At 42.4% G+C, this 26,976-nt stretch overlaps 1 protein-coding gene across 1 annotated transcript; it reads right to left on the reverse strand.

Annotated features, from left to right (window-relative positions):
• On the reverse strand, positions 1 to 25,363 carry LOC117879467. Its single transcript, XM_034774667.1, has 7 exons — positions 25,214 to 25,363; positions 17,692 to 17,913; positions 12,701 to 12,823; positions 8,895 to 8,942; positions 6,929 to 7,044; positions 5,117 to 5,209; positions 1 to 2,460 (listed from the first exon to the last, which is right to left on the reverse strand). The coding sequence occupies exons 2-7, from the start codon at positions 17,858 to 17,860 to the stop codon at positions 2,275 to 2,277; spliced, it is 735 nt and encodes a 244-aa protein (XP_034630558.1). The 5' UTR covers positions 17,861 to 17,913; positions 25,214 to 25,363; the 3' UTR covers positions 1 to 2,274.
• Between the last annotated feature and the right edge of the window lie 1,613 nt (positions 25,364 to 26,976).

Consider the following 26,976-nt stretch of genomic DNA (forward strand, 5'->3'; position numbering starts at 1 on the left):
TTCTATTGTTGTTTAACAGCATGATTAATCGCGATTAATTTTTTTTAATCGCTTGACAGCCCTAATTTGAAATAGAAGGAGAGAGTGGAAAAAATGAGGCTGTGCATGTAAACAATCCAAGTGCAAGATAACTACATACTGCACATGTGGCACCACAATTCAAACTTTTACTATGGGCCTGATCCGAAGGCCATAGAAGTCAGGAAGAATTTTTCCAGTGACTTCAACTGGAAACACCTAAGACCAGTGAAGTAGCAGTTCCAGGAATTTAGCCACTAGAGGGAGTGTTTTGTACATGAATGGGACCATCATATTGCTAATATTAATCAGTGGCACAACAGGGTCTAGAGGCACAGAATGAATCCAAAATACCTGCACTTGGAAGCACTTTTCAAATATTCAAACTGAATTAGGGTCTTTGTTCTCCTGCCGTCTCTCTCAAAATAAATGTATTGTGAGATACTGTTGTGTAATGACATTTAGTTTAATTCATGGGTGTGCAACATAACAGATAGTTCTAGTTATCAATTAAAGTCACTCAAGTCTGTATTTCATCCCATGGAGATTTCAAATCATGAAGACCCAGTGCAATGCACATTGAAGTCAATGGCTGTCTTTTACTGATTTAAATGGTGTCTAATCAGACACCTGGATCCATAAGAATTTTTAGTCAAAACGAAGGGGTTATGTCAGAATCTCTTAATTGTTTATTGAGCAGCAAAGTTCTTTGGTTTCTTCACAGGTTTGGCACACATTCTCACTATTTAAAGAGTATAACAGGGTGTTAGCCCAGCAGCAGCATTATGCATGGCTATGAGGGAAAATTAAGTTCTGTTTCTGTTCTTGCATGGTCTCGCACAACTTTGAAGCCTTTTCTACTAGAGAATTGCTTGGTTGCAACTTGGCCTAGTATGATTGAGTGTTCACATTAGGTTTCCTGCTTCAGGTGTACACAGTATATATATCCGCACAGAACATTCTCTGCAAATGTTGTGGGACCTGTGCATTGTTTCACCAAACCTGCAGTTCCAGGTATAGTACCCTGGAGCAGTTGCGTAATGTCTGATATTTAAGGCCTGGTTTGCTGTTGTGTAGTCATTTACACCAGAGCAAAATGAGTTTAAGCGGTTATGAAATCAATGGTAGTGTTTTACACCTACTTTACACTGGGTAAATAACTAAGTAAGGTGCTGGGAAATGGAGAATCGGAGCCATGATGTCTAGATCCACTACTTCATATTTCTGGTTTGTTCCTTTGCCTATTTCAGATGGCTCTGTCCTGCACAAGGCCTGCTGCAAGCCCAAGGTAAGAAGCTTGAGTTTATTCTTTGAATTCATTTATTCAGACACTTATTTCAATGTTTGTTTGTACTGTTTTGTACTTTGCTCTGTACCTGAGCTAAAGATTTCCTCTCTATTGTGTTTCCCTCTAGGATCGAGTTGGGAATTGATCAGACCAAAGTTCACAGGGAGCACATCCTTCCATGATGCCCAATCTGCCCTCTTCCTGCTAATGCAGTGGGATTCTCAGGCCATGCAGCTGTTTTTTTTGGTGGGGGTGGAAAGATGAAGAATGGGGGCTGGAGTAGCTTGGAAAGGTAAATGGATTTACTTGGGGGGTGGTAAAGAAGATGGAATAGCTTTGCTGTTAGCCTTTAACTACTAGCCCTCTGTCCTTATGCTCTTTTTTTCAGATCTCCAGGGTGGGAGCAGAATGGCTGGTGCAGCAAAGACTCAGTAAAGTAAGTACATTGTACACACACATTCACGTACATGTAGTGGCTGCTGAATAATTATTAATCTCCTTCATGGTTTTTCAGGTGAATTTATGTGCGACATTTAAGAAATACAGTTTCTTATTACAAAATGTAATATTAAAAGTGTTATCTTTTCTGTGATTCTCTCTTCCTATTTTTGGGTCCCTGCTGTTATGTTCCCCACTTCCTAAATCAGCCTCCTTTAAAGTATAAATATAATGTCAAGGAAAAAAAAAAAGTTACCAAAAAATTGCTTTTTTTTCTAAAACACTGCTAGCCATCCCTCCTCTAAGTTACATACTTCGCTCAGGTACAGTATATTTAAAACACAAAATAACCTCTCCCTTAGACATCAAAAATAGTGAATCATGAAACAGAGGCTATAGAAAAACTTGATACAAAACTAAGGAACTTAATCCCCCCGTGATCTCAATCTCCCTTCATTTCTATTTTGTATTGGCTCATTTCAGGGGCTGTGTACATGCTTGAGTCATTGCAAGGTCTGGGGAACTATGTATCACACATATGCCACCTTGAAATAGAAGTCTTTTCCTGTATCAGCATCTGTTTCTTTCATCTTGCATAGATCAATGGAGTCCTTGTTCACATGAAGGTAGTAGTTCTGATCCTTATAACACTGAAACCTTACTGAATCTTCTTCGTTGTAATGCATGATGAACAGCTGGTTTTCTTGTTTAGTCAACTATGAAAAACACACAAAGTGATGCATGTATAGTAAGGCCTGTGTTTCTAAAAAATCTCTGCCGTGAAAAGTTAAAATAGAGATGCTGCTGACTTATTACATTTTTTTAAAATGTAATAGTCTCCCTTTATCAGGTGAAGTGCGTCTGTTAGTACAGAGTCTGAACCTCATGGAAGGCCTGCTCACCTTTAGGACAATACAGAGATAGCTGCGAAAAACTTTCCTGCCAGGTATCCAAGGCACTGGAGCTGGGTAGGCCCAAACGCCTAAAGCAGTCTTCTACCACTGTTAAGAGCAGCAACATTTTTCCTCAGGGCCATTTCTTTGCTCAAGACCCTTTTTGTTTTTCATCTTATTCTTTTCTTAACTTCTCTTCATTCCTCTGCTGCCTTCAAGAACTGCCTCCAGCTGCTAATTTCAGGCCAAAGTTCTAAGAGAGGTGAAGACCATGCCACCTGCATCAGTGAGTGCACCTTCTCAGATGGGACTCATATGCTACACCTACCACTGCCAGACTCGCCCCTCCCTTAATGCTTTTGATACCATAACACTGAGAAGAGAAGGAGCAAGACAAAGTGCAACACACAGGTATGGACTTGACAGTTTCTCCCTCCACCCATCACACACAGTCTGATGGCAGACTATTCCAGGCTCTGGTTCCAGTGAGTCCTCTCAGGTTTCCCATCCCCACTCCTTTAAGACCATCTTTGTAAATCCCCTCCATTCTCTCAAGGCTGGGGTCTAATATCTGATTGGACACCCTGTATCACTGGAATTGGCTGGCCCTATACTACATACCACGAGATCCCAACTGCCCTGGTTTTACCCCATGTAGTTCCCTTGGGAACAGTTCCCTCTGACTAAGATCATCCTGACCTGGCATTTCTTTATTTACACCAATGGAAAAGCAAATTAAAGTGTAGTAGATACCTCTTAAAATTGTCAAAGAGACTTCAGACCTCTGAAAGCTTTGTCCTCCTCAGAAAGGGAAATTTTCCTCACCCTCTACTCCTTGGACTTCACTTTTTACTCTGTCTCTGATTCAGAGACTTGTTCCAGAAATGCAAAGCAAACTATTTACTAGGACTTCTGTCCTAGAAAGAGAAAGTGCTCCCAGGAACATCTTAAAATAGAAGGGGGGAAATAAACAAAACACAACCAACCTTTCCTGCAGTTCCTCTGTTTTCTTAGGTTACCAGAAAGATCAAGAGAGATCAAGTCAAAGTTATCATCACTCCTTTCTGGCTTAGGAGACATGCTCCTTCACGTATTAGAAATGGCAGCTGTCCATCTTGGTCTTTTTCAATTTCTCCAGACCAACTTTTCTGGGACCAGTCCTATACCTGAACCCATCCAGTCTGAAACTTACTGCCTTTAAGTGGAGACTGACATTTAAATTTGTCTAGACCTGAAAAAGGAGCTCAAAAAGCTTGTCTTTTCTGCCAAATGAAGTTGGTTCAATAAAAGCCCACCTTGTCAATTTAAATTTGAAGACCATTAAGTTAACCTGATTGTGCCTTTGGGTGCTACCATAATATAACTGCTTTTGATAATAAACTAAGTTGTCTGAAACTTCCATTTTCCACTGGATTAGGATGTCTGTTTAGAGAAAATATGCCAAAGCCACCAAACTAATGTATTTTTGTGTGTTCACAAAATATCCATTATCCATGTCTACCTACAGGCCAGTTAAAAACAAGACTTTCTACACTGAAATGTGGTAAGCTGACACCCAATTGTCTGTTCACATTCACAAGATATTACAATGTTGTTTCATAGTCTTCTACTGATACAGATTTAAGTCTTAAGGTCCTGCAGTGGAGTAGTTCATTCTGAATTTCTGGTTTATGTTTGGTGTCTGTCAACTTCCCTTTTCTGGGTCTACTGCTTGTTAGATCCCAGTAGTTCTGACTTCAGATGAGTGCAGGGCCGGCTCCAGGCACCAGCTCAGCAAGCAGGTGCTTGGGGCAGCAAGTCGGGCTCTTCAACAGCAATTTGGCGACGGGTCCCTTGGTCCCTCTCAGAGGGAAGGACCCGCCGCCGAAGAAGAAAGCGGCGCGGTGGAGCTGCTGCCGATCACGATCGCAGCTTTTTTTTTTTTTTTTTTCCCCCCGCCACTTGGAGCGGCAAAAACCCTGGAGCCAGCCCAGGATGAGTAGATGCACTGCTCTTGAGAATGGGACAGTTTTGCCTCCCTGTAAGTTGGTCTTCTCATAAGCATATATCCATCAGGCCAGAGTCCCCGTCCTTTTCTTCTTTCTGTTCCAGCTGTGATGTGTATTTGCAATAAGGACTTTAGCTTTCGTACTGAAAGTCTCTGTTGGCTCTCATGTCTGGGCTTGCCCAACTCCAGTGCTCTGGAATTACTGTGGGAAAACTTCTCTATCTTCTAGGTTCTAGTCTAAGCCTAAAGGTTGACTCTGAACTGATGGATGCACTCCTAGAAGTTGACCACCAATTCACAGGTAAGCCATTGTTACTCTTTCACTTAATGTTAAAAATCAAAAAGAATAGGAATACAGGTAATTGGTGAAATGTAAATTATATCTATTTGTAGCAAATGGGATCGAAGCATCAGGGTTGTGCCCCTTGCACAGTTCCACCTATTGCATAGGTGTGTGCACATATACACACTTATGTCTTTCTGGCCACATACCTGTCTGGGGTCAGGAGCGCCACCTGTAATCTCTTCCATGCTGCGTCCTGCCACCATATGACCCTGTGATGCCTTACCATTTGGATTCAAGACCTGTAAAGACAGCCACCAAAATTGGAGGTTTCAGAGTAGCAGCCGTGTTAGTCTGTATCCGTAAAAAGAACAGGAGTACTTGTGGCACCTTAGAGACTAACAAATTTATTAGAGCATAAGCTTTCAGTCCACGAAACCTTATGCTCTAATAAATTTGTTAGTCTCTAAGGTGCCACAAGTACTCCTGTTCTCTTTACCAAAATTGGAGTTTCCCTTCCTATTCTGATCTGTATTAACCATGGGTTGTACCATCAATGCCTGACTAATTCTAAACAAAACTATCCCAATCCCTCTTATGGGAAATTTAAAGAATTTTTAAGAGACTTAGTGACCACTTATACTGCAGAATGAACTGGGTGGAGACCAGTTACAATAAGATAGTTCCTCAACTTGGTTCAAAACACAATTCCATCTTGCAGCATAGATGGGACTGAATCAAGTTTTTATTATATTCCCATAGTATGTTACAGCTATGGGGACCTAATCTATGCCAATTGAGCTCAAGGAAAATGTTCATATCCTTCTGGAGGAGAATAGGGCCCATGGACTTTCTAACGTTGTCTGTTTTGAGAAACTTAAAACCTATTCATTGAAAGCTGGAACTATGTATGAACCATGTCAGGGAATGCTGAGGTATGATCTGGATCTTCAGAACAGTTCATTTACCAGTGACAACAGTTGTAGTGCAAGGTTCAAATCTTTCTAGATTCCGTGGTACCCATTTCAGACAAGCAATTTGTGGACATTTAATCTCTGAATCAGGAAAATCCCTTGTAAGTGCTTGCTCTCCTGTATTTTAATAGGAGTGCCTTTACTCATTCTCTCACAAAATGCTTTCTATAGAAAGTGAATTGTAAATTAAAAAGAAACAAAAAACAAAGTTTTTCAAATTTAACATGAGGAAGTGACACAGGGTTTGCCTACAGTAGGAAAAGCAGTCAGGGCTAGCTATCCCGTTTCCCCTAGCATACATACCGGTTGACACTTTTTTGCCTCAATTTAGTTGGTTGAGATCCATCTTTAGACATCCTTCTGGAGTCAATCAGAACCAGTTAATTCAAAGTAAAAGTTGTTATCTTATAACACTAGGGTAACCGAACCTTGATTGCTTTTCCTAATCTAGACAAACCCTCAATGGAGAACAACAACAACAAAATTCTAATTACACAGGGTAAGAGTGTTTAAAAGTGTTTTAAGTTTCTTTTCTTAGATCAATATTCCTCTCTATATATTGAAGCTCCAGTTTATCCCGAGAAGAGAATTCCACTTCCAAGCCCTCCTCTTTCACATGGAGTACCTTATGCCTCTTTTCCTCCCTTCTCTTCCTGCACACCACCTCCTGTTGCACCAATCTCTCCCTCTCTAAAGGAAGCTACAACCTAGCTTCCCACACTGGGCTCAAATGATGTGCTACGAAGTACTAACATTTGCTTTCTAGCTTACTCGATGCTTTATATGCACTTTGTATTCTAAATCTCAGAGCACCCCATATCACATAAGTGTGCTCTGAGATTTAAAATACATTACCAAGAGTTGCAGTGAAAGAGATAGAAGGCTGTGAGCATCCAAACACCAGAGCTCAGCGCAAGCAGCTGAACTCTACTTTCCTTTAACAGGAGCAGGAAGGGACACTAAAGATTTTGGGTGAAACTGAAAAAGGATGAAGAAAGGCAAAGACAGTTTGATGAAAAGATGAAGGGCAAATATACTACTTCTTACCTTCAGATACAGTTGTTTCTTATTCTTGCCCAATAGGAGAAAGTTATTTTTTGATCGCTGGGTCATGGTCACCAAATTTTTACAACGTTTTTTAGTGCGGTTTCTGGCCACCAGAGCTAAAGTATAAATTTAAAATACCGACTCATTTTTTTCTGAATTGAAACATAACTCGAAAAATCTTCTGAAGAGGCAATATTCAATTTTCACTGCATACTGATAGACACAAGAATAGCAACATGCCTAAGCACTCATGATATTGACCACCTTTGTAAAGTACTTTGGGATCTACTATATAACAACCATGGCTTTAAATCCTCCTTCTAAAAGTGAATGATGTGTACACCATGTATTCTGAGTCATATTCATGGGATGGTTGGATTGAATCCTATTTGAAATGACATTCTCTTGATAGCATAAAATCGAGGGAAACAATAGGGCAGTGCAAATTTTAACTAATTCTAACAGAAGTAGGTGAAAAATATCCATTTCTGTTGGCCATCTCAAGACCAAACACAAGGTTTAGGTTAAAAAACTGGGAAAACTAATAAATAAGGATCAGAAGCAGAAAGGATATGAATCAAGAATACCTTCTACCAATTTATATGAAATGGTAGACTGAAATGAGGATTATTGATTGGCTAACTGCAGGAATTACCAAATAGGGGTCCCACAAATAATAAAGTTCTTACTTTAAAAGGAATTCCAATAGTAAATAGAGTATGGCTAAATCCAACCAGGTCAGGCAGTATTTTTTCTGTTTAGAATATGTCTGTCCCCATAGTATCTGAATACCTTTACAAGTTCTACAAGACAGTGCAATTAAAGAGATTTTTTTGTTGTTGTTCTGGAGAGCTTTGTACTCTTTAAAAACCAATTGGAGTTAATGGACCAAATTATCCTTTGTGTCATCCAATGAACCTCCGACTGGCTGGTGTGCACTCTGTGGGAGACCCCTGGAAGGAATTATGTCTGAGTCAGCCTTCTGGGTATTCTAACTACATGGAATCCCTCTAAAATCCTTGGTAGAATGTGGGGCACATTCTAGCACAGTCTATTTATATGCAAGTAAATCTAAATAAAGATAATGGCATTTAGATGGACTAAGTCTGCAAGAAGAAGGTATAAAATACACCATTTAGTTGTGCCTCAGCAGGCAAATTATACTAATTTGAAATCTGAAGTAACTTGCAAGATATTTCAAGTTCTTTATCCTTGTGTTATACCCTTTCACTCAATGGGCCAAATTCAGAAGTGATGTGCAAATTGCACATCAGTGAGTGCATCTGCATATAAGGGAGCCATAAGACTGTAATTCACAGTCCAACAAGCCAAAAGAGAGGAATATAGCAATAAAAGCAGCTGAAAGGAGGATGTAAGTTAAAGGAAGCCATCTCCTGCTTTGATCCTCACTTTACACCTTCTTCCAGCTGCCCAAATGTTTGAAACACCACCTAAGATTCCCATACACATTGGTATTCTGGTGTCAGTAGATCGTAGGGAGTCTAATTTATATATCACCTTTGAATATGTTTGAAGTGGCCTACTGAAGCTTGAGCATGAGCTTGGAAGCCAAGAACTTGTTGTAAATATAGCACTGCCTCATTGAACATTGGAATTAAACAAATCATTCAAACTCTCTAAGCCCATCTATAAAGTGGGTTTAATAAGACTTCCCTACCTAACAAGCATTTTTGATAACTAATATTTGTATAGTGCTATATAAATGCTAAATATTATTAATGTTCTGAATATTAATATCAGTCTTAGCGGTGCTTTGATACTACAGTGATGAGCATTATAGAAAACCTTGAGATAGACAGGAATCTCTAAGATTAGCAACACTTTCTTATTGCATTACTAACTTTCTGTACTTCCCTTAAAGGTCCATGAAAAACCTTTTCAAAACCAAACTCTGACATAAACAAATATAGTTTTACTCTCTGGGCTACAGTAACCAAAATCTTACCACAATTGTTCTGTTTGTTGCTTGTGAATATGTCTAACCATGCAATATCTAAAATATAAAAAATATTTTTGCAATTAAACATACATATACCGCAAACTAAGATGATTTTACAAGTATTCTGCAAAAACGCAACATTCAGTTTTCCTGGAATATGCAGTAACAGCAATAGGCGTCATTTCCTTCTAAGTCTTGATCACTGTTTTGCATTCATATATACTTACAATGGCCTTATCAGCCACTTGCAGCAACTTGTAGGGTACGTGTAGATACACACGACAATGAAAGGCAGGCTGTGCCCACCCTGCAGTGTGTATCTGCATGCAGCAGTGAAAGGCTCTGGCAGGGAAAAGGCTCAGCACTAGGGAGCTGCTGGCCTTTTCCCACTGCCTCCCCCTTGCCAGAGCCTTTTTTCCATTGCTGGAGCATTTCATTGCAGTGGGGAAGGGCTCTAGCAGCAGGGAGGCAGTAGGACACTATGTTGCTAAAAATAATGTAGAGGTGGGAGGCACTCCTTAGGCATGTAGACAGCCATGTAGGGTGTGGGTGCTGGTCTTTCTCTACTAGCTTAAGCGGTGCCTCACCATCTACACTGATGTTTATGCCTGTTCTAGCTGGGCATGCAGTGTCTATACTCTACATGCTGCCTTAAGTGTAGGCCTCCCTAAATGGAGTTGTGTACCATCTTTGTCCCGATATCTGTACTGGGGAGTAGGAGAGTATGACAATTGTATTTATTCATTGTCTTTTATAACAGAGAATAAATCCTTGAAGATAGAGGTCAGTAGTGCAGTGTGAGACTAATTTGAGTTTTTAAGCACCAGTCTAGTAACAAGGGATCATGACTAAAACTAAGTAAACAGTAAATGGCTGTCCTATTACTAACAAGGGGCCAAATTGTGACTAACTCTTATGTGAGTGTATAATGGTAGGAAGGTAGTTTGTGCTCCACCTTACATTCCCCTCTCAGGTTTCTAACCATCAGAGGGGTGAAGTTTTGGAACAGCCTTCCCAGGGAAACAGTGGGGGCGAAAGACCTCTCTGGCTTTAAGATTAAGCTAGGTAAGTTTATGGAGGAATGGTTTGATGGGATTATGGGATTTTAGTCAATTAGTCAATAACATGCCATCGCTGGCAAATAGTGTCAGTGGTCAATGAGGATCTGGCTAGAGAATCTTGCCTGCATGCTCGGGGTTCTACTGATCGCCATATTTGGGGTCGGGAAGGAATTTTCCTCCAGGGTAGATTGGCAGAGGCCCTGGAGGTTTTTCGCCTTCCTCCGCAGCATGGGGCAGGGGTCGCTAGCTGGAGGATTCTCTGCGACTGTAGTCTTTAAATCACGATCTGAGGACTTCAACATCTGAGTTAAGGGAAAGTGGGTGGGTCAGCTTTTGTGGCCTGCGTCATGGGGGAGGTCAGACTAGATGATCATAATGGTCCCTTCTGATCTTAAAGTCTATGAGTCTATGAATTGCAAACAATGTGCTCCTTCAGCTGTTCAGAGTTACAATCTTTGCACCAGCCCCTCCAAAAGTCTATGGCTCTCTCTCTGCAATGACTGACCTGGTCAGCGTGGAGGGGAGCACATGCTGCTCCCTTCTCCAGCATGGTGCAGCAGGTCTGCTTCCTGTGAACTCTGATGCCTCTTAGAGCTTCTGTTGGAGTGGTGCAGCTCTAGTAGGCATTGTGGAGCTGTAGCTAGAAGACACACCTTCACCCTAACTACGCAGGGATTGCTGGCCAGCATCTGACAAATTGCCCACCAGATAATGGGAAACCCTCCCATACACATACATTCAAATTCATATTTAAAAACTAATTATGGGCCCCATTCTCCACAGCTTATTTCCTTACTGTAGAAACTCAAGTTCCAAATTGCAGAGTTTCCCTGGAATACTTCCCCTAACCCTATCTGTAGAAGAGTCCAGGAGTTCAGTGCTGTAAATCCACAAATGTCCCCAGTCAGGTTGGACCTTCAGCAATTCACTGAGCCTGACTCCCTCCCTAGCTCCTTGCATCCCTTGACAGCACATCTTGACTGTCATGTTCTTCTTCAGCTGCCTCTAAATCCCTGACAATGGGGCCTTCCGCTGTTCAGAGGTAGGATCAGATACAGGTCCTCAGCTGGAGTAAATGGACATAGCTCCCATGAGGGAGGAGTTATGCTCAATGACACCAGGTAAGGTGCTGGCCCTCAGTCTGAAGTGTCTTGACCTGTATAGGTCTCATAGGCGTGCACAGCCCATTTCATTAGGGTGTGCACCCAGGGAGCCCTGCCCTAGTCCTGCCCCATCCACTCCCTCCTACTTCCCACCCCCTGACTTCCCCCCCTCAGAACTCCCAACCCCCCCAGCTCCTTGTCCCCTGACTACCCACTCCTGGGACCCCTGCCCCTAACTGCCCCCCAGGACCTTACCCCCTACCTAAGCCTCCTTGCTCCTTGTCCCCTGACTGCCCACCTAGGACCCTACCCCCTACCTGTCCCCTGACTGCCCCGACCCTTATCCATACCCCCGCCCCCAGACAGACCCCTGGGACTCCCATGCCTATCCAACTGCTCACGACCCATACAACCCCCCCCTCTCCCTGCCTCCCCCAGCCCCTCTCCACACCCCTGCCTTCTGACAGTGCCCCCAGAACTCCTGACTCATCCAACCCCTCCAGCTCCTTGTCCCCTGACCACCCCCTCCAGAGACCCCCCCCCCATTAACTGCCCCCCAGGACCCTCCTTGCTCCCTGTCCCCTGACTGCCCTGACCCCTATCCCCCCCTCTTTCCCCCCGCCCCCTGAGAGACCCTGGGACTCCCATGCCCCATCCAATCCCCCCTGCTCCCTAACCCCCCCACATCCCACCCCTTATCCAACCCCCCTGGCCCTGGACCCCTTACCATGAGATGAGGCTCCTAGCCTCCCCACGGAGCCAAATACTGCCACGTGGGAGTGTGCAGCCCCGGCCCCCAGAGCACTGCACGTGCGGCAGCATGGCTCATGGGGAGGGGGGAGCATGTCTGACTCCCTGAGGAGCTCCAGCCCCAGAGCGCTGTGCACAGCGGCATGGCTCCAGGGGAGGAGGGAGTGTGTCTGACTCCCCGTGGAACCCCGGCCCCCAGAGCGCTGCGCGCGTGGCGACATGGCTATTGGGAGAGGGGAGCATGTCTGACTCCACGTGGAACCCCGGCCCCCAGAGCGCTGTGCACAGCGGCATGGCTCCAGGGGAGGAGGGAGCGTGTCTGACTCCCCGTGAAACCCCGGCCCCTAGAGCGCTGTGCGCGGCGGCATGGCTCCAGTTTAGAGGCACACATAGTGCAACCAGTGCTTTCACTCCCTTCAACACATTGTGGCTGCTCAACTCCATCATTATTTGTATTTTCTCCCTCTACCGTTTCCTCCCCCAAAATGTCTAGCAGCTCGTCTTTGAATGCTAGCTGGGGTGTCATTTTTGTGCATTGATTAGAGAAGCCCAGACACAGGTCAGGAAGGAGTTAAATATGGCTGCACCCCACAGTTTCTTTATCTCCTTTTATTTCTCTTCCCAAGTGATTGTTTCTCCCCCTTTCCACCTACTGGAATGCAAACATGCCTTTTACTCTAGTGGCCAGTAAACAAGATTTTCATTTAAAATTATACAGTACTTACTTTAAGCCTGTTACTGTTTTTGTTCTGTAACTATCAAAGCATCATACTAGTGGGATCAAATGTTTCTAATGCCGATTGATAATACAGAGTAAGTGAAAGCGAGCACATGGAAATACATGAAAGTGCCTTGTAAGACAATATATATTATTTTGATATAGAAAGAGAAACTGTACCTTCAATGGATTGTGAATCCTCAATTGATATTTTATGATGGCCATACTCGTCTAAATCAAAACGCAGAGTTTTTGAGTCCCTTGTCAGTATGTAACATTTCTTTCTGTCATAGTGTTGGTATGCTAGTCACAAATGAATTTCAGTTAGTTTTGCTGGTCACAGAAAAATAGAAAGGTTACCTAGGAGAATGTTTCTATTGCAACCCCTGCAAAGTGGAAAAACTAAACAAGTCTTAAAATACAACCACAGGCAACACGAAGCTATGCTTTTGGGTTTGGCTAAACTTCAGTCATCTTTTTTTGCCTTTGTAATGACAAAACCAAACCCACTGCTAACTTTAGTTTTGAATTCACCACCAGTAGGAAACATTTTATTAAGATGATGTTTTAAAAAAAAATGTGTATGGTACAGAGTTTAGGCATAGAAGTTTCTGGTGATCAGGGAATAACGTACAGATTATCAAGGGGGTGTGAAGTTCGGGTGGCGAAAGGAATACATAATCTGCAATAGCCCCGATTGGGGGTAAAAGTTAACGGTAGTAAAAGACAGAAATAGCTTGTCAGTAGGGGCTAAGCCCCACCAATAATGTCACACAACAGTACAGAAAGGCTGATGTACCTCAGGGTGCAATACCACCTGCAGCCATTGGGGGCTACTGGAGATATTGGAGCTACTCCAATCCCGGAGGCTAAACCAGATAATGTTGGGAGACGTCTGGCCCTGCAGCATACAGGTTGCAAGGCAAAGGGGGAGGAGGCATAGAGCACAGAACACAAGTTTCTGTGGCGGTAACCCCACAGAGGCAGAATACAGGACTGTTTGCAGATGCTCCCTTCTGCCTCTGCTCCAGAGTTGCCAGTTTTGGTTGGATGAATTCCTGGAGATTTTATCATATGACATAATCTTTAATTAAAGATTAATCTTTAATTTCTAGTAGGGAGAAATTAGTAATGGGGAAAGTAAGTTTAGGTTTTGTAATGATCCAACCACTCCCAGGTTGGGTCATTACAAAATCTAAACTTAATTTCCCCATTACTAATTTCTCCCTACTATTACTCACATCTTCTTGTCAACTGCCTGTAATGGGCCACTCTCTTACCACTTCAAAAGTTATTTTTCCTCCCTTGGTATCCTGCTGTTAATTGATTTAGCTCATTAGACTGACCTCACACTTGGTAAAGCAATCCCCATCCTTTCATGTATTTATACCTGCTCCTGTATTTTTCACTTCATGCATCTGATGAAGTCTTGGGCTCTAGCCCACGAAAGCTTATGCCCAAATAAATTTGTTAATCTCTAAGGTGCCACAAGGACTCCTCATTACTATTCCTAAACAAAGTCCAGCATGCACACTTCTTTCAGTCTCTCTTGTCATACCTTTTTTGGGGGGGTAAATTGATACTCAGCACATCAGACAAATGAGAATAATGTCCAAAAAGGAGAGTGCAAGCACTGATTGAAAATACTGGGGCCAATCCAATTAATCAATGGGAAAGTAGTTTTAAAATAGGTTTCCAATATTAAAACCCAAATTAAAAAGGGGTAGGGGTCTGTGAAGAGTTTGTGTACATACCTTAGAGCTCTATTGATGTTACAATTGGTCTGTGGCTATCACTTTCTCACCTTCTACTAAAGTAAGAAGTTTGTTTACTCAATACTTGCCAAGTCTATGCTAAACACAGCCTCAAGACAGTCAGACATTTCATGACAGAGGCACTTGTCTCACCTGTCCTGTATTATACCCTATACTGAATAGATCTTCAGTGCCATGAGACATCAGGAGAAAGATATCTAATGTGTAGGGGGACCATGGCGTTGAATACGAGATGGGGTGAATTGAGCAGCATCTTCTTGGACTTAATGCTTTAGAATACAGCAGGAAGGGGATGTTAAATTTTATCCAACTTAGTAAGTTCAGAGCCAGCACAAGATGAAGAGTAAATGAATACCATAAAGTAACATTGATTTTTCAGTGCTCTGGCCGTGACATGAGACAAGTGAAGGAACAGGGTAGAAACAGGAAGCTTTCAGGGGATCCATAAATGCAATGGGAGTTAACTAATTCTGTTGAGAATACTGAGCCGAATTCACCACTGCATTACTCCAATTATACATGGCTGTAACTATAATGAAACCTCTGTTTTTGCTGGAGTTTCGAAGGTACAATTGTTTCTGGGAACCTTTGCTGATGCTTCTACCCTCTTTGTTTAGGATAAACAGGAACTGAGTACAAACACAGTGAATAAACAGACTAGGAAAGCATATGGTGAGTGCCTGCCTCCCTCACTTCTCTTCCCACGAGGAATTGACCTGCTCTAGACATTTCAAGTTCTACTTTTGGTGCTGGGACAGGTCTCAGGACACTGATATGACAAGAAGTGCATTTAGGATTGTTGTTTTAGTGGTGAGCTTTGTTTTGGTATGTGTAGGGAAATGTTCATTGCTGGAACCTGTCATTTTTAGGCTGCTCCAGATACTTAAATAGGATCTGGTCCAAGAGGTGAATATAGCTGTACTGCTTGGTAATAGTGACCATAATATAATTAAATTTAACATCCCTGTGGCGAGGAAGACACCTCAGCAGCCCAACACTGTAGCATTTAATTTCAGAAAGGGGAACTACACACAAAATGAGGAGGTTAGTTAAACAGAAATTAAAAGGTACAGTACCAAAAGTGAAATCCCTGCAAGCTGCATGGAAACTTTTTAAAGACACCATAATACAGGCTCAACTTAAATGTATACCCCCAATTAAAAAACATAGTAAGAGAACCAAAAATGTGCAACCGGGGCTAAACAAAGTAAAAGAAGCAGTGAGAGGCAAGAAGGTGTCCTTTTAAAAAGTGGAAGTTAAATCCTAGTGAGGAAAATAAAAAGGAGCATAAACTCTGGCAAACTAAGTGTAAAAATATAATTAAGAAGGCCAAAAAAAAAGAGAGAATTTGAACTCAAAAAGTAATAGATTTTTTTTTTTTAAGTACCTCAGAAGCAGGAACCTTGCTAAACAACCGGTGGGGCTACTGGACAATTGAGATGCTAAAGGAGCACTCAAGGACAATAAGGTGGTTGTGGAGAAACTAAATAAATTCTTTGCATCAGTCTTCATGGCTGAGGATGTGAGGGAGATTCCCAAACCCAAGCCATTCTTTTTAGGTGACAAATCTGAGGAACTGTCCAAGATTGAGGTGTCATTAGAGGAGGTTTTGGCACAAATTGATAAACTAAACAATAATAAATCACCAGGACCAGATGGAATTCACACAAGAGTTCTGAAGGAATTAAAATCTGAAATTGCAGAACTACTAACTGTAGTCTGTAACCTATGATTTAAATCAGCATCTGTACCAAATGACTGGAGGATAGCTAATGTGACGCCAATTTTTAAAAAGGGCTCTAGAGATGATCCTGGCAATTACAGGCCGGAAAGCCTGACTTCAGTACCAGGCAAACTGGTTGATACTATAGTAAAGAACAGAATTGTCAGACACAGATGAATGTAATATGTTGGGGAAGAGTCAACATGGGTTTGTAAAGGGAAATCATGCCCCCAATCTACTAGAATTCTGTGAGGGGGTCAACAAGTATGTAGACAAGGGGGAGCCAGTAGATATAGTGTACTTAGATTTTCAGAAAGCCTTTGACAGGGTCCTTCAACAAAGGCTCTTAAGCAAAGTAAGATGTCATGGAATAAGAGGGAAGGACCTCTAATGGATTGGTAACTGGTTAAAAGATAGGAAACAAAGGGTAGGAATACATGGTCAGTTTTCAGAATGGAGAGAGGTAAATAGTGGTGTCCCCCAGGGGTCTGTACTGGACAAGTCCTATTCAACACATTCATAAATGATCTGGAAAAAGGGGTAAACAGTAAGGTGGCAAAATTTGCAGATACAAAATTACTCAAGATAGTTAAGTCCCAGGCAGACTGCAAAGAGCTATGAAAGGATCTCTCAAAACTGGGTGACTGTGAAACAAATTGGCAGATGAAATTCAGTGTTGATAAATGCAAAGTAATACACATTGGAAAACATAATCCCAACTATATATATAAAATGATGGGGTCTAAATTGGCTGTTATCACTCAAGAAAGATCTTGGAGTCATTGTGGATAGTTCTCTGAAAACATCCACTCAATGTGCAGTGGCAGTCAAAAAAGCAAACAGAATGTTGGGAATCATTAAGAAAGGGATAGATAATAAGACAGAAAATACTATATTGCCTCCATATAAATCCATGGTATGCCCACATCTTTAACACTGTGTGCAGATGTGGTCGCCGCATCTCAAAAAAGATATATTGGAATTGGAAAAGGTTCAGAAAAAGGCAACAAAAATTATTAGGGATATAGAATGGCTTCCATATGAAGAGAGATTAATAAGACTTTCAGCTTGGAAAAGAGATGATTAAGGGAGGATATGATTGAGGTCTATAAAATCATGACTGGTGTGGAGAAAGTAAATAAGTAAGTGTTATTTACTCCTTCTCATAACACGAGAACTAGCGGTCACCAAATTAAATTAATAGGCAGCAGATTTAAAACAAACAAAAGGAAGTATTTCTTTACACAACCTGTGGAACTCTTTGACAGAGGATGTTGTGAAGGCCAAGACTATAAAAGGGTTAAAAAAAGAACTAGATAAATTCATGGAGATAGATCCATCAATGGCTATTAGCCAGGATGAGCAGGGATGGTGTCCCTAGCCTCTGTTACCAGAAGCTGGGAATGGGCGACAGGGGATGGATCACTTGATGATTACCTGTTCTGTTCATTCCCTTTGGGGCACCTGGCATTGGAAGACAGGATACTGTGCTGGATGGACCTATAGTCTGAGCCAGTATGGCCGTTCTTATGTATTTCTATGCTGAATGTCCTCCTCAGCCTGTTTCCTGATGCTATTCAGCCCAAATTTCACTACTGAGTTCACTCCTGAATTTTGCTTTGCACATTACCTCTCTCAGGCACATGCTTTAGTTATAGTAAAGGAAAGTTTACCTTCATATTTACTTGATGATTTCTTTAGGTTTTGATTTTTACGCGTAGTTTCCTGGTCCATTGCTATCCGAGATGCAGTCAATTTTTTCTGTTTATTTTTACCACACCCCATTTGTCGTTTTCTATTCTTCACCTCTGAAGGCTTTTGGAATCTTGAGCGCAATATCATTGTTGGAGACCCTGGAAAATCCTGGTAACCGGTCTTGAAGCTCTCTTCTAGTCCTAAATAGTTCAATCACAATACTTTGCATTACAGATTAGAACAAGTTTTTATTTTGCAACGATTGTTACATATTGACTTTTCAAGTCTTAACAATTCAGATAAAGAAGGTTAAATTCAGTAAATTGTTGCTTGCTTGTATTTTCTAAAGCCTTGTCTAAGAGCAAACACTGTGTTTTCCAATGATGTTGAAATACAGTTAAGCTGGTTAGTATAGGCTCTCCCCGGCTAAAACAGAAAATTAACATGTCTTCAAACCAGCCTTGGCATTACCTGGGGAACAGGAGACATTCGACCTCTACCCAAAACAATCTTAATTGTCAGAAAGGCCAAAATATATACAAAGTTATTCAGAGTTAAGTAGTGGAAGTGACAGTGATTGTGCTGTGTACTGCCATCTCTGTCTGCTGAGTGTCATTTTTGTGACTAACAACACTGTTTAAAATAATCACCTCAATAGTAGGGGTGTCAAGCGATTAAAAAAATTAATTGTGATTAATTGCGCTGCTAAACAATAATAGAATACCATTTATTTAAATATTTTTGGATGTTTTCTACATTTTCAAATATATTGATTTCAATTACAACACAGAATACAAAGTGTACAATGCTCACTTTATATTTATTTTTTATTACAAATATTTGCACTGTAAAAAATAAGAGAAAGTATTTTTCATTTCACCTCATACAAGTACTGTAGTGCAATCTCTTTATCATGAAAGTTAAACTTACAAATGTAGAATTATGTACAAAAAACCTGCATTCAAAAAAAAAAGTGTAAAACTTTAGAGCCTACAAGTCCACTCAGTCCTACTTCTTGTTCAGCCAATTGCTAAGAGAAACAAGTTTGTTTACAATAACGGGAGATAATGCTGCCCACTTCTTAATTACAATGTCACCTGAAAGTGAGACCATGCATTCGCATGGCACTGTTGTAGCTGGTGTCGCAAGATATTTATGTGCCAGATGCGCTAAAGATTCATGTGCCTCTTCATGATTTGGCCATCGTTCCAGAGGACACGCTTCCATGCTGATGATGCTCGTTAAAAAAAGAATGCATTAATTAAATTTGTGACTGAACTCCTTGGGGGAGAATCGTATGTCTCCTACACTGTTTTTACCTGCATTCTGCCATATATTTCATGTGATAGTCTTGGATGATGACCCAACACATGTTGTTCATTTTAAGAACACTTTCACTGCAAATTTGATAGAATGCAAAGAAGATACCAATGTGAAATTTCTAAAGATAGTTACAGCACTCGACCCAAGATTTAAGAATCTGAAGTGCAAACAGCCCAGCATGAACGGGGTCCTTTTACTGTTCCCTTACAAAAATTCCCCTATTTCAACCAGGTGACCATGAATGATATCACTCTCCTGAGGCTAACACAGAAAGATATAGATCGAATGTTGCTTGAATGCAACCAAAACCCAGGACCATTTGCTGCCATGCTTTGTACTGCAATGATTCCAGACTACTTGCTACTGGCTTGGCGTGGTAAAGTGTCCTACCGTGGAGGATGAAATAAGTTAGCCCTCCCGGGAAACCTTCTGCAAAGGCTTTCAGAGTACCTCCAGGAGAGCTTCATGGAGATGTCCCTGGAGGATTCCCGCTCCATCCCCAGACATGTTAACAGACTTTTCCAGTAGCTGTACTGGCTGTGAATGCATCCCAAGTCTTTAGGGCAAAGCAAATATTAAACGCTATCGCTTTAAAATCCTGTACTGTACTTACAAATGTGCACTCACCAGAGGTGCCTTCTCTGCCTTCAGGGTCGGGGATCCCGCCTTGGGAGGGTATTGGCTCCAGGGTGATGAAAAGGTCCTGGCTGCCGGGGAGAACGGATTCACAGCTTGCCTGCTGCGCATTCTCCTCCTCCTCCTCCTCCTCTTCCTCATCCACAAAATTCTCCTCTGTGTTGCGTGAGACTCCCCCCTTGCAGGTGTCCACAAACAGTGGTGGGGTGGTGGTAGGGTCCCCCCCTAGAATGCCATGCAGCTGATCATAGAAGCGGCATGTATGGGGCTCTGACCCAGAGTGACTGTTTGCCTCCTTTGTCTTTTGGTAGGCTTGCCTGAGCTCCTTGACTTTCACGCAGCACTGCTGTGTCTCCTTGTTGTAGCCTCTGTCCATCATGCCCTGTGTGATTTTGGCATATATATATTCTCATTTCTTCTTTCTGATCGGAGTTCTGCCTGCACAGATTCTTCTCCCCATACAGCAATCAGATCCAGTGTCTCCCGTTCGGTCCATGCTGGAACTCATTTGCAATTCTGGGGGGACTGCATGGTCACCTGTGCTGCTGACCAAACAGGAAATGAAATTCAAAAGTTCCTGGGGCTTTTCCTGTGTACCTGGCTAGTGCATCAGAGTGGAAAGTGCTGTCCAGAGCAGTCACATTGGAGCACTCTGGGATAGCTCCCGGAGGCCAATAACGTCGATTTGTGTCCGCACTACCCCAAATTCGACCCAGCAAGGTCGATTTTAGCACTACGCCCCTCGCCAAGGAGGAGTACAGAAGTCGATTTTAAGAGCCCTTTAGGTCGACAGAATGGGGTTGCTTGTGTAGATGCATTCATTATAAAATCGACCTAACGTGACTAAATTCGACCTAACCCTGTAGTGTAGACCAAGGCTAACTCAGAGGATGATGAAGATGAACATGCATTGGTCCACATTGTTTTGGATCATTATCGAGCAGAACCTATCATCAGCATGGACGCATGTCCTCTGGAAAGGTGGTTGAAGCATGAAGGGACATATGAATCTTTAGCGCATCTGGCACATAAATATCTTGCGACACCAGCTACAACAGTGCCACACAAACTGTTCTCACTTTCAGGTGACATAATTAAGAAGTGGGTAGCATTATCTCCTGTAAATGTAAACAAACTTGTTTCTCTTAGCAATTGGCTGAAGAAGAAGTAGGACTAAGTGGACTTGTGGGCTCCAAATTTTTACATTGTTTTATTTTTGAGTGCAGGGTTTTTTGTACATAATTCTACATTTGTACGTTCAACATTCATGATAAAGAGATTGCACTACACTACTTGTATGAGGTGAACTGAAAAATACTATCTCTTTTGTTTATTTTTACAATGCAAATATTTGTAATCAAAATAATATCAAGTGATCACTGTACACTTTATTCTGTGTTATAATTGAAATTGATATATTTGAAAAGAAGAAGTCCAAAGCAACCCCTCATCACAAGACAGACTGGGGCAAGATCCAATGTGGCCACATCCCCATGAACTTTCAAACTCTATTTTTTAAACTTTATTGATATTTTTGTGTTAGGTGAGGTGGCTCGTGCCTGAAATCCCAGCTACTTGGGAAGCCAAGACTAGCAGACCGCTTGAGCTCAGGGGTTCTGGGCTGTGGTGTGCTATGCCGATCAGGCGTGCGGTGCCACTGACAGCTTGGCCAGCGGGTGGCTGAAGGACAGGCTACAACAACACAAATGGCGTGTTGTGACTGGTGCTCTCTCTGTGAGGGCTGATGGCCCAATTGATCAAGATTAGGAGGTGATATTGTTTGTATATAAAATAAACATATAACTAAATGAAATACCATACAAATAACAAAATTCAATGTTCATTATTTGTAAAACCTGAAACAAAACAAACCCTGAACCCATAGTGGTGGTGCAGGGTATCAATTATTAAAGTGACTAAATAGGTAAAATGAGAACATATCCTAGGAGTATCGGGGACTAATATATACTAAATTGCAAAAGTATGCAGTAGGAGTATCGGGGACTAATATATACTAAATTGCAAAAGTATGCAGTAGGGTCATGTGTGACCCGACATCCTCATTTTTTTCCAAGCGTTTCTATTAGATCAAGTCATTTTTTTCCATTGCTGGAACAATAGAGAGCTTGTTAAGCCAGTCTATGTCTAAAAGAGGAATGGCAGATTTCCATTTTCTCAAATTAACTCTTTTGGCCACTAAAAATTTACTGCAACTTCTTAATGTTAACTGGTATTACCAATTCATCCCTAAAATACACAAGCTTGGAGAAGGAAAGATAGCAACAGTTAAAGTTTGAGAGAGCACTGAATATGGTGTTCCAGAACACATGCATTTTTTTGACAGATCTAGAGATTGTGTGAAAGATTGGCTTGTGACTGTTTGCATCTCAACATTCAATGTGTTGCCAATTTAGCTTTAAGCCAATTTAGCTTTAAGTTTTAAGTCTAGTAGTGCCTGTTTAATATCTTGTTCTGGAAGAATCGCAAGGATAAAGAACTTGAAGTATCTTTCACATTATGCCAGATATTCTCCCATGTTTCTGTTGTCATGATAAGGCTAAGTTCTTTTTCCCATTTTTCTTTGAGACTGAGATTGAGAGGGTAATTGAGAGAGTAATACAGAGTTGGGGTGGGATCTGGGCAGGCAGTTGGGGTGCAGGGGACAGGCTCTGGGAGGGAGTTGGAGTGCAGGGGGACGGGCTGGGGCACGGGGTTGGAGTGCAGGAGGAGGGGCGGGGACGGGCTCTGGAAGGGAGTTGGGGTGTGGGATTTGGGCTGGGACAGGCAGTTGGAGAGCAGAGGACAGGCTCTGGGAGGGAGTTAGGGTGTAGAGGACAGGCTGGGGCAGGAGGAGGGGGACAGGCTCGGGGATGGAGTTGGAGTGCGGGAGACAGGCTGGGGCAGGATTAAAAAAAGAACTAGATAAATTCATGGAGGATAGGTCCACTAATGGCTATTAGCCAGGATAAGCAGGAATGGTGTCCCTGGCCTCTGTATGCGAGAAGCTGGGAATGAGCGACCGGGCTTGATCACTTGATGATTACCTGTTCTGTTCAATCCCTCTGGGACATCTGGCACTGGCCACTGTCAGAAGACAACATACTGGGCTAGATGGACCTTTGGTCTGACCCAATAGGGCCATTCTTATGTTCTTATCTTTTATTTGACCAACAAAAGATATTACCTCACCCACCTTGTCTCTCTGTTTCAAACATATTAGCCTATGTATTTATGAGGCTTTTCAATCAGATTAAGTTAACTCAATTGTATTAATGCAGTTGAAAATTTTCAAAGCTGAAAATATGAGGAATGACTTAATTACATACGATGCACTGTCATTGTTAGTGATCACATGGAAGCCAGTAGGATATTATAGTACAGTTAAACACTCATTTAAACTTGTTACAATACACTACTGCTATCTTGGGTTGCCCCCTCTTAATTTCTAAAGTGGGGTTCCAGACATAGTTTATTTTGTCTTCACAGCAATAATATTTCCACTTTCACATAGATATACAGTGTTAGCCTGCAAGGAGTAGGAGCTGAAAACTTTCCTGGGAATGTTTGACTGTCATACACGCCGTATATGAGCAAAACAATGTTTCCGACCAATAACATTCACCCCCATTTTCAAATTATTAAACCATTCCACATAATTTATGCATTTGATTAAAATTTGCATTGCATCTGACTTTCCAAATAATCTTGCTAACTTGTGCTTATGAAGAAATTTACAAAAACAATACTCCTTAGTCACTAACGTACTGGAGCTACTTACGTCAGTTTACCCTTAGAATAGTTCCAACTGTTTAATACACTTGAACTGTGGCTCCCAAACTTAGTTTTGGAGCCCCACTGTAATAGTGGCCCATACCATTCAGGACGCAAAAACTCATGATACTTATATTTCCCAACCTCCCTATCTAAGAAGGAAGCATCTGACTTTATGATGAGAAACTAGGACCCAGAGGTATTCCCTGAGGAGACAGCACACCTGCAACTAATTTTCAAAAGTAACTATATGAAGTGGACAGTCTCTTAGGAAATTTGCTGCTATTGCTAAGAGAAAAAACTACTCCTAATTACTGAAGGACTGTTATGAATCCATGCACTTTTGTTTAATTGAGTTGTGAGCCTTGTTTAAATAAACATCTGGAGGAACTGAAAGCTTCAGTGATGGAGCTTCACTTTTGGTTGGCCCTGTAGAATAAATAACCAACCCTTTTTCCCAAAAAACAAAAAAAACCAAAACAAAACATTTTAACAACAGTAAGTAAAAGGAGCTCTTGTTGATTGTGAGAAGGACTTTGGAACTGGACTTGCTCACACACCCCTTGAGACAGACTGACCGGCACACTCTTAACCCCATCTTCCTCACCACTATCACCAAGATATCCCCCTGCAGTGATCACCATCTCTCCATTTTTCTATTTTCTGTCTCTTACTCCTGGCTTTTATTAGCCTTTGTATCTATTTTGTGTCTCTTTTCCTGTGTGATTTTTTTGGCCTTCTATTTTCCGTCACACTTCCCCCCCACCCTTGTTATTTTGTTCTTTCTTCTCCTTCTTTCCTTCCCTCCCCCTTTTCCCCCAACACCCTCAGAGAGACCATGATGTACACACACACTACCTTAACCAGAAAATTATATACTGCTTAGGGTGGGAAGTCTGAGTCCATTGTTTGCTCCAGGAGTGGAAAAAACAACTGCTGCTGTTTTGTTTGTTTGTTTGTTTTAACAAACAAACTGAGTATCAAGGGAGCAAAGAAGAGTAACTTGGGCTGCTGAAGTGTTTGATCTTGCAGTCAAATAAATCTGAACAGATCCCATGACTGATTTCAACAGGGAGTCATCCCAGAAGAAGAGAGTGTTAGAAGAATTTGCCTGATGCATTAGTCACATCTGCAGGAGCACATCTAGGGAGGGGGACAAGACAGATCCAGATTATGCAGCTTTCCTTATCCCCCCTAGAGTTCCCCTTTGCCCTGCCCTGCTTCCATTTCCCCAACACACAAAATGATACTATTTCTATTATAAACTAACATATAATACTGAATATTAAAGCAGAATTTAAAAGCCTTGGAACTCACTTCCAATGCAGCATGATCCAAATGTTATTTCAGTCTATATATAAAACCAAGGTAAGTTCATAACTAAATCTCTTCATGAGAAGGGACAAGCATTTTTCACTAAATGAGATTGAGGAGCAGTTTATACTCAAACTGAAAAATCATATTTGGCAAAGGTGATCAGTAACTCCTTTGGGTTTGATGTAAGCCTTTAAATATTACAGTTAAACAATAGATTACATAGAACCTATACCAACTTGAAGCACAGTCTTGATCAACTGAATTATCTTGCAGTTAGTTAATCTTTAGTAAATCCACCGGTTAAAAATGGGAAAGAAATTCAGATTGAAAAGGACACTTAAAATCATTTAAAAGCCAATTGTAGAATCATTTTTAGTTTCTAAACTTGCTGTCTGATAAAATCCTTTTAAGTGAAGCACTTGTAGAAACCTGTTGTAACCTATTCTTGCTTACCTTATTGTGCTGGCTAATGCCTTCGCTGCAGTAGTTTGGTTCAGAAATTGCTCAGTCACATCCAATTTATTCACTGAACATATGGCAGAGAGCCAGACCATAAAAGAAAAAAAGTTGGATGTGGATGCAGTCCTTTCACAGGATGAAATCATAAGTGCTTGCTGCAGTCCTACACCCACACAGCCACAAAAGTCCAACTAAATAGCAGTTGTGCAAGAGGACTCTATGGGGTTTGGACATGATCGAAACAGGCAACCTTTTCTACATTCCAATTATTCTAGATCTACCCAAATGGTGGAAAGAAATGCCCAGTGTTTTGCTAGTGCCAGACACTTTTCTCAAAGGGCCAGCTGCTAGAAATAAGACTTTCTTCCAGTAAGTATGAAAAGAAAAACACATGCGAAAACAAGATCAATATTAGTAATGCAATTTGAGTAGCCTGTTAAACTTCGCAAAGATTATGCAACAGTTTTAGGACCCGATTTACAGCCTTTTAGTTGGTGAAAGAGTAATATAACAGGAGCATGGCCAACAGACCATCCACTTTATGAAAAAAAGGGGGAAAATAAGTGCCAAAAATCAAAACCTTAAGCACAAAAATACAGCATCTAAATATGGACAATTTGATTCTGATGTCTTGCCAGCTTTATGTTGGTGGAAGAGCTGGTCTACAAATGGTTAGGGTTGCCAACCCTCCTGGTTTCGCCGGGAATCTCCCGGAATCAGGCCCCATCTTCTGGAGGCTACTGAAGCCAAACTGGGAGATTTTAGGCTCCCTACCTGCCCTGGCCCTGAACTGCTCCTGGAAGCGGCCGGCAAGTCCCTGCAGCTCCTGGGGTGGGACAGGGAGTCTCCATCCGCGCCCTGAGTGCCGACTCCGCAGCTCCCATTGGCTGGGAACTGCAGCCAATGGAAGCTGCGGGGGCAGCACTTGTGGGTGCGGGCAGCAAGCGGAGCCCTCCCCCAAGGGGCCACAGGGACGTGCCGGCTGCTTCCAAGAGCAGTGCAGGGCCAGGGCAGGCAGGGGGCCTGCCTTAGCCCCGCTGTGCTGCTGCCCAAAGTAAGTGCATCCCGGCCAGATCCCACACCCTTCACCCCCTCCTGCCCCCCAACCTGCTGTCCCAGCCCTGAGCCCCCTCCCAGAGCCAGCACCCCAAACTCCCTCACACATCCCCTGCCCCAGCCCTGAGGCCCCTCCAGCACCCAAACTCCCTCCCAGAGCCTGCACCCTTCATCCCCTCCCACACCCCAATCCCTTGCCCCCCCAGCCCTGAGCCCCCTCCAACACCCAAACTCCCTCCCAGACCTTACACTCCACACTCCCTCCTGCACTGCAATCTCCTGCCCCAGGCTCAGCCTGGAGCCCCTTCCCATACTCCAAACCCCTCGGCCCCAGCCCAGAACCTGCACCCCCTCCCACACCCGAACCTCCTGCCCCAGCCCGGTGAAAGTGAATGAGGATGGGGGAGAGTGAGCAACAGAGGGAGGGGGGATGGAGTGAGTGGGGCAGGGCCTCAGAGGAGAGGCAGGGTGGGGGCAGGAAGTACGGCAAGGGTGTTTGGGTTTGTGTGATTAGACAGTTGGCAACCCTACAAATGGTAGAAATCTGGAACAGTGATCTCATAAAATTTCTACCAGCTTGGTTTCCAGCTCACTCGGTCCTGGAAAACAGGCCTCTTTAGATTTTGGCTCTCACTTAGAACCAAAATGCTAAGTGTGGGTTTGGCTCTGAGTTTTGAGTCTAATCCCAATGGATTTTAAGG

The sequence above is a fragment of the Trachemys scripta genome, chromosome 6, assembly GCF_013100865.1.
Source record: "Trachemys scripta elegans isolate TJP31775 chromosome 6, CAS_Tse_1.0, whole genome shotgun sequence".
NCBI classification, from domain to species: Eukaryota; Metazoa; Chordata; order Testudines; family Emydidae; genus Trachemys; species Trachemys scripta.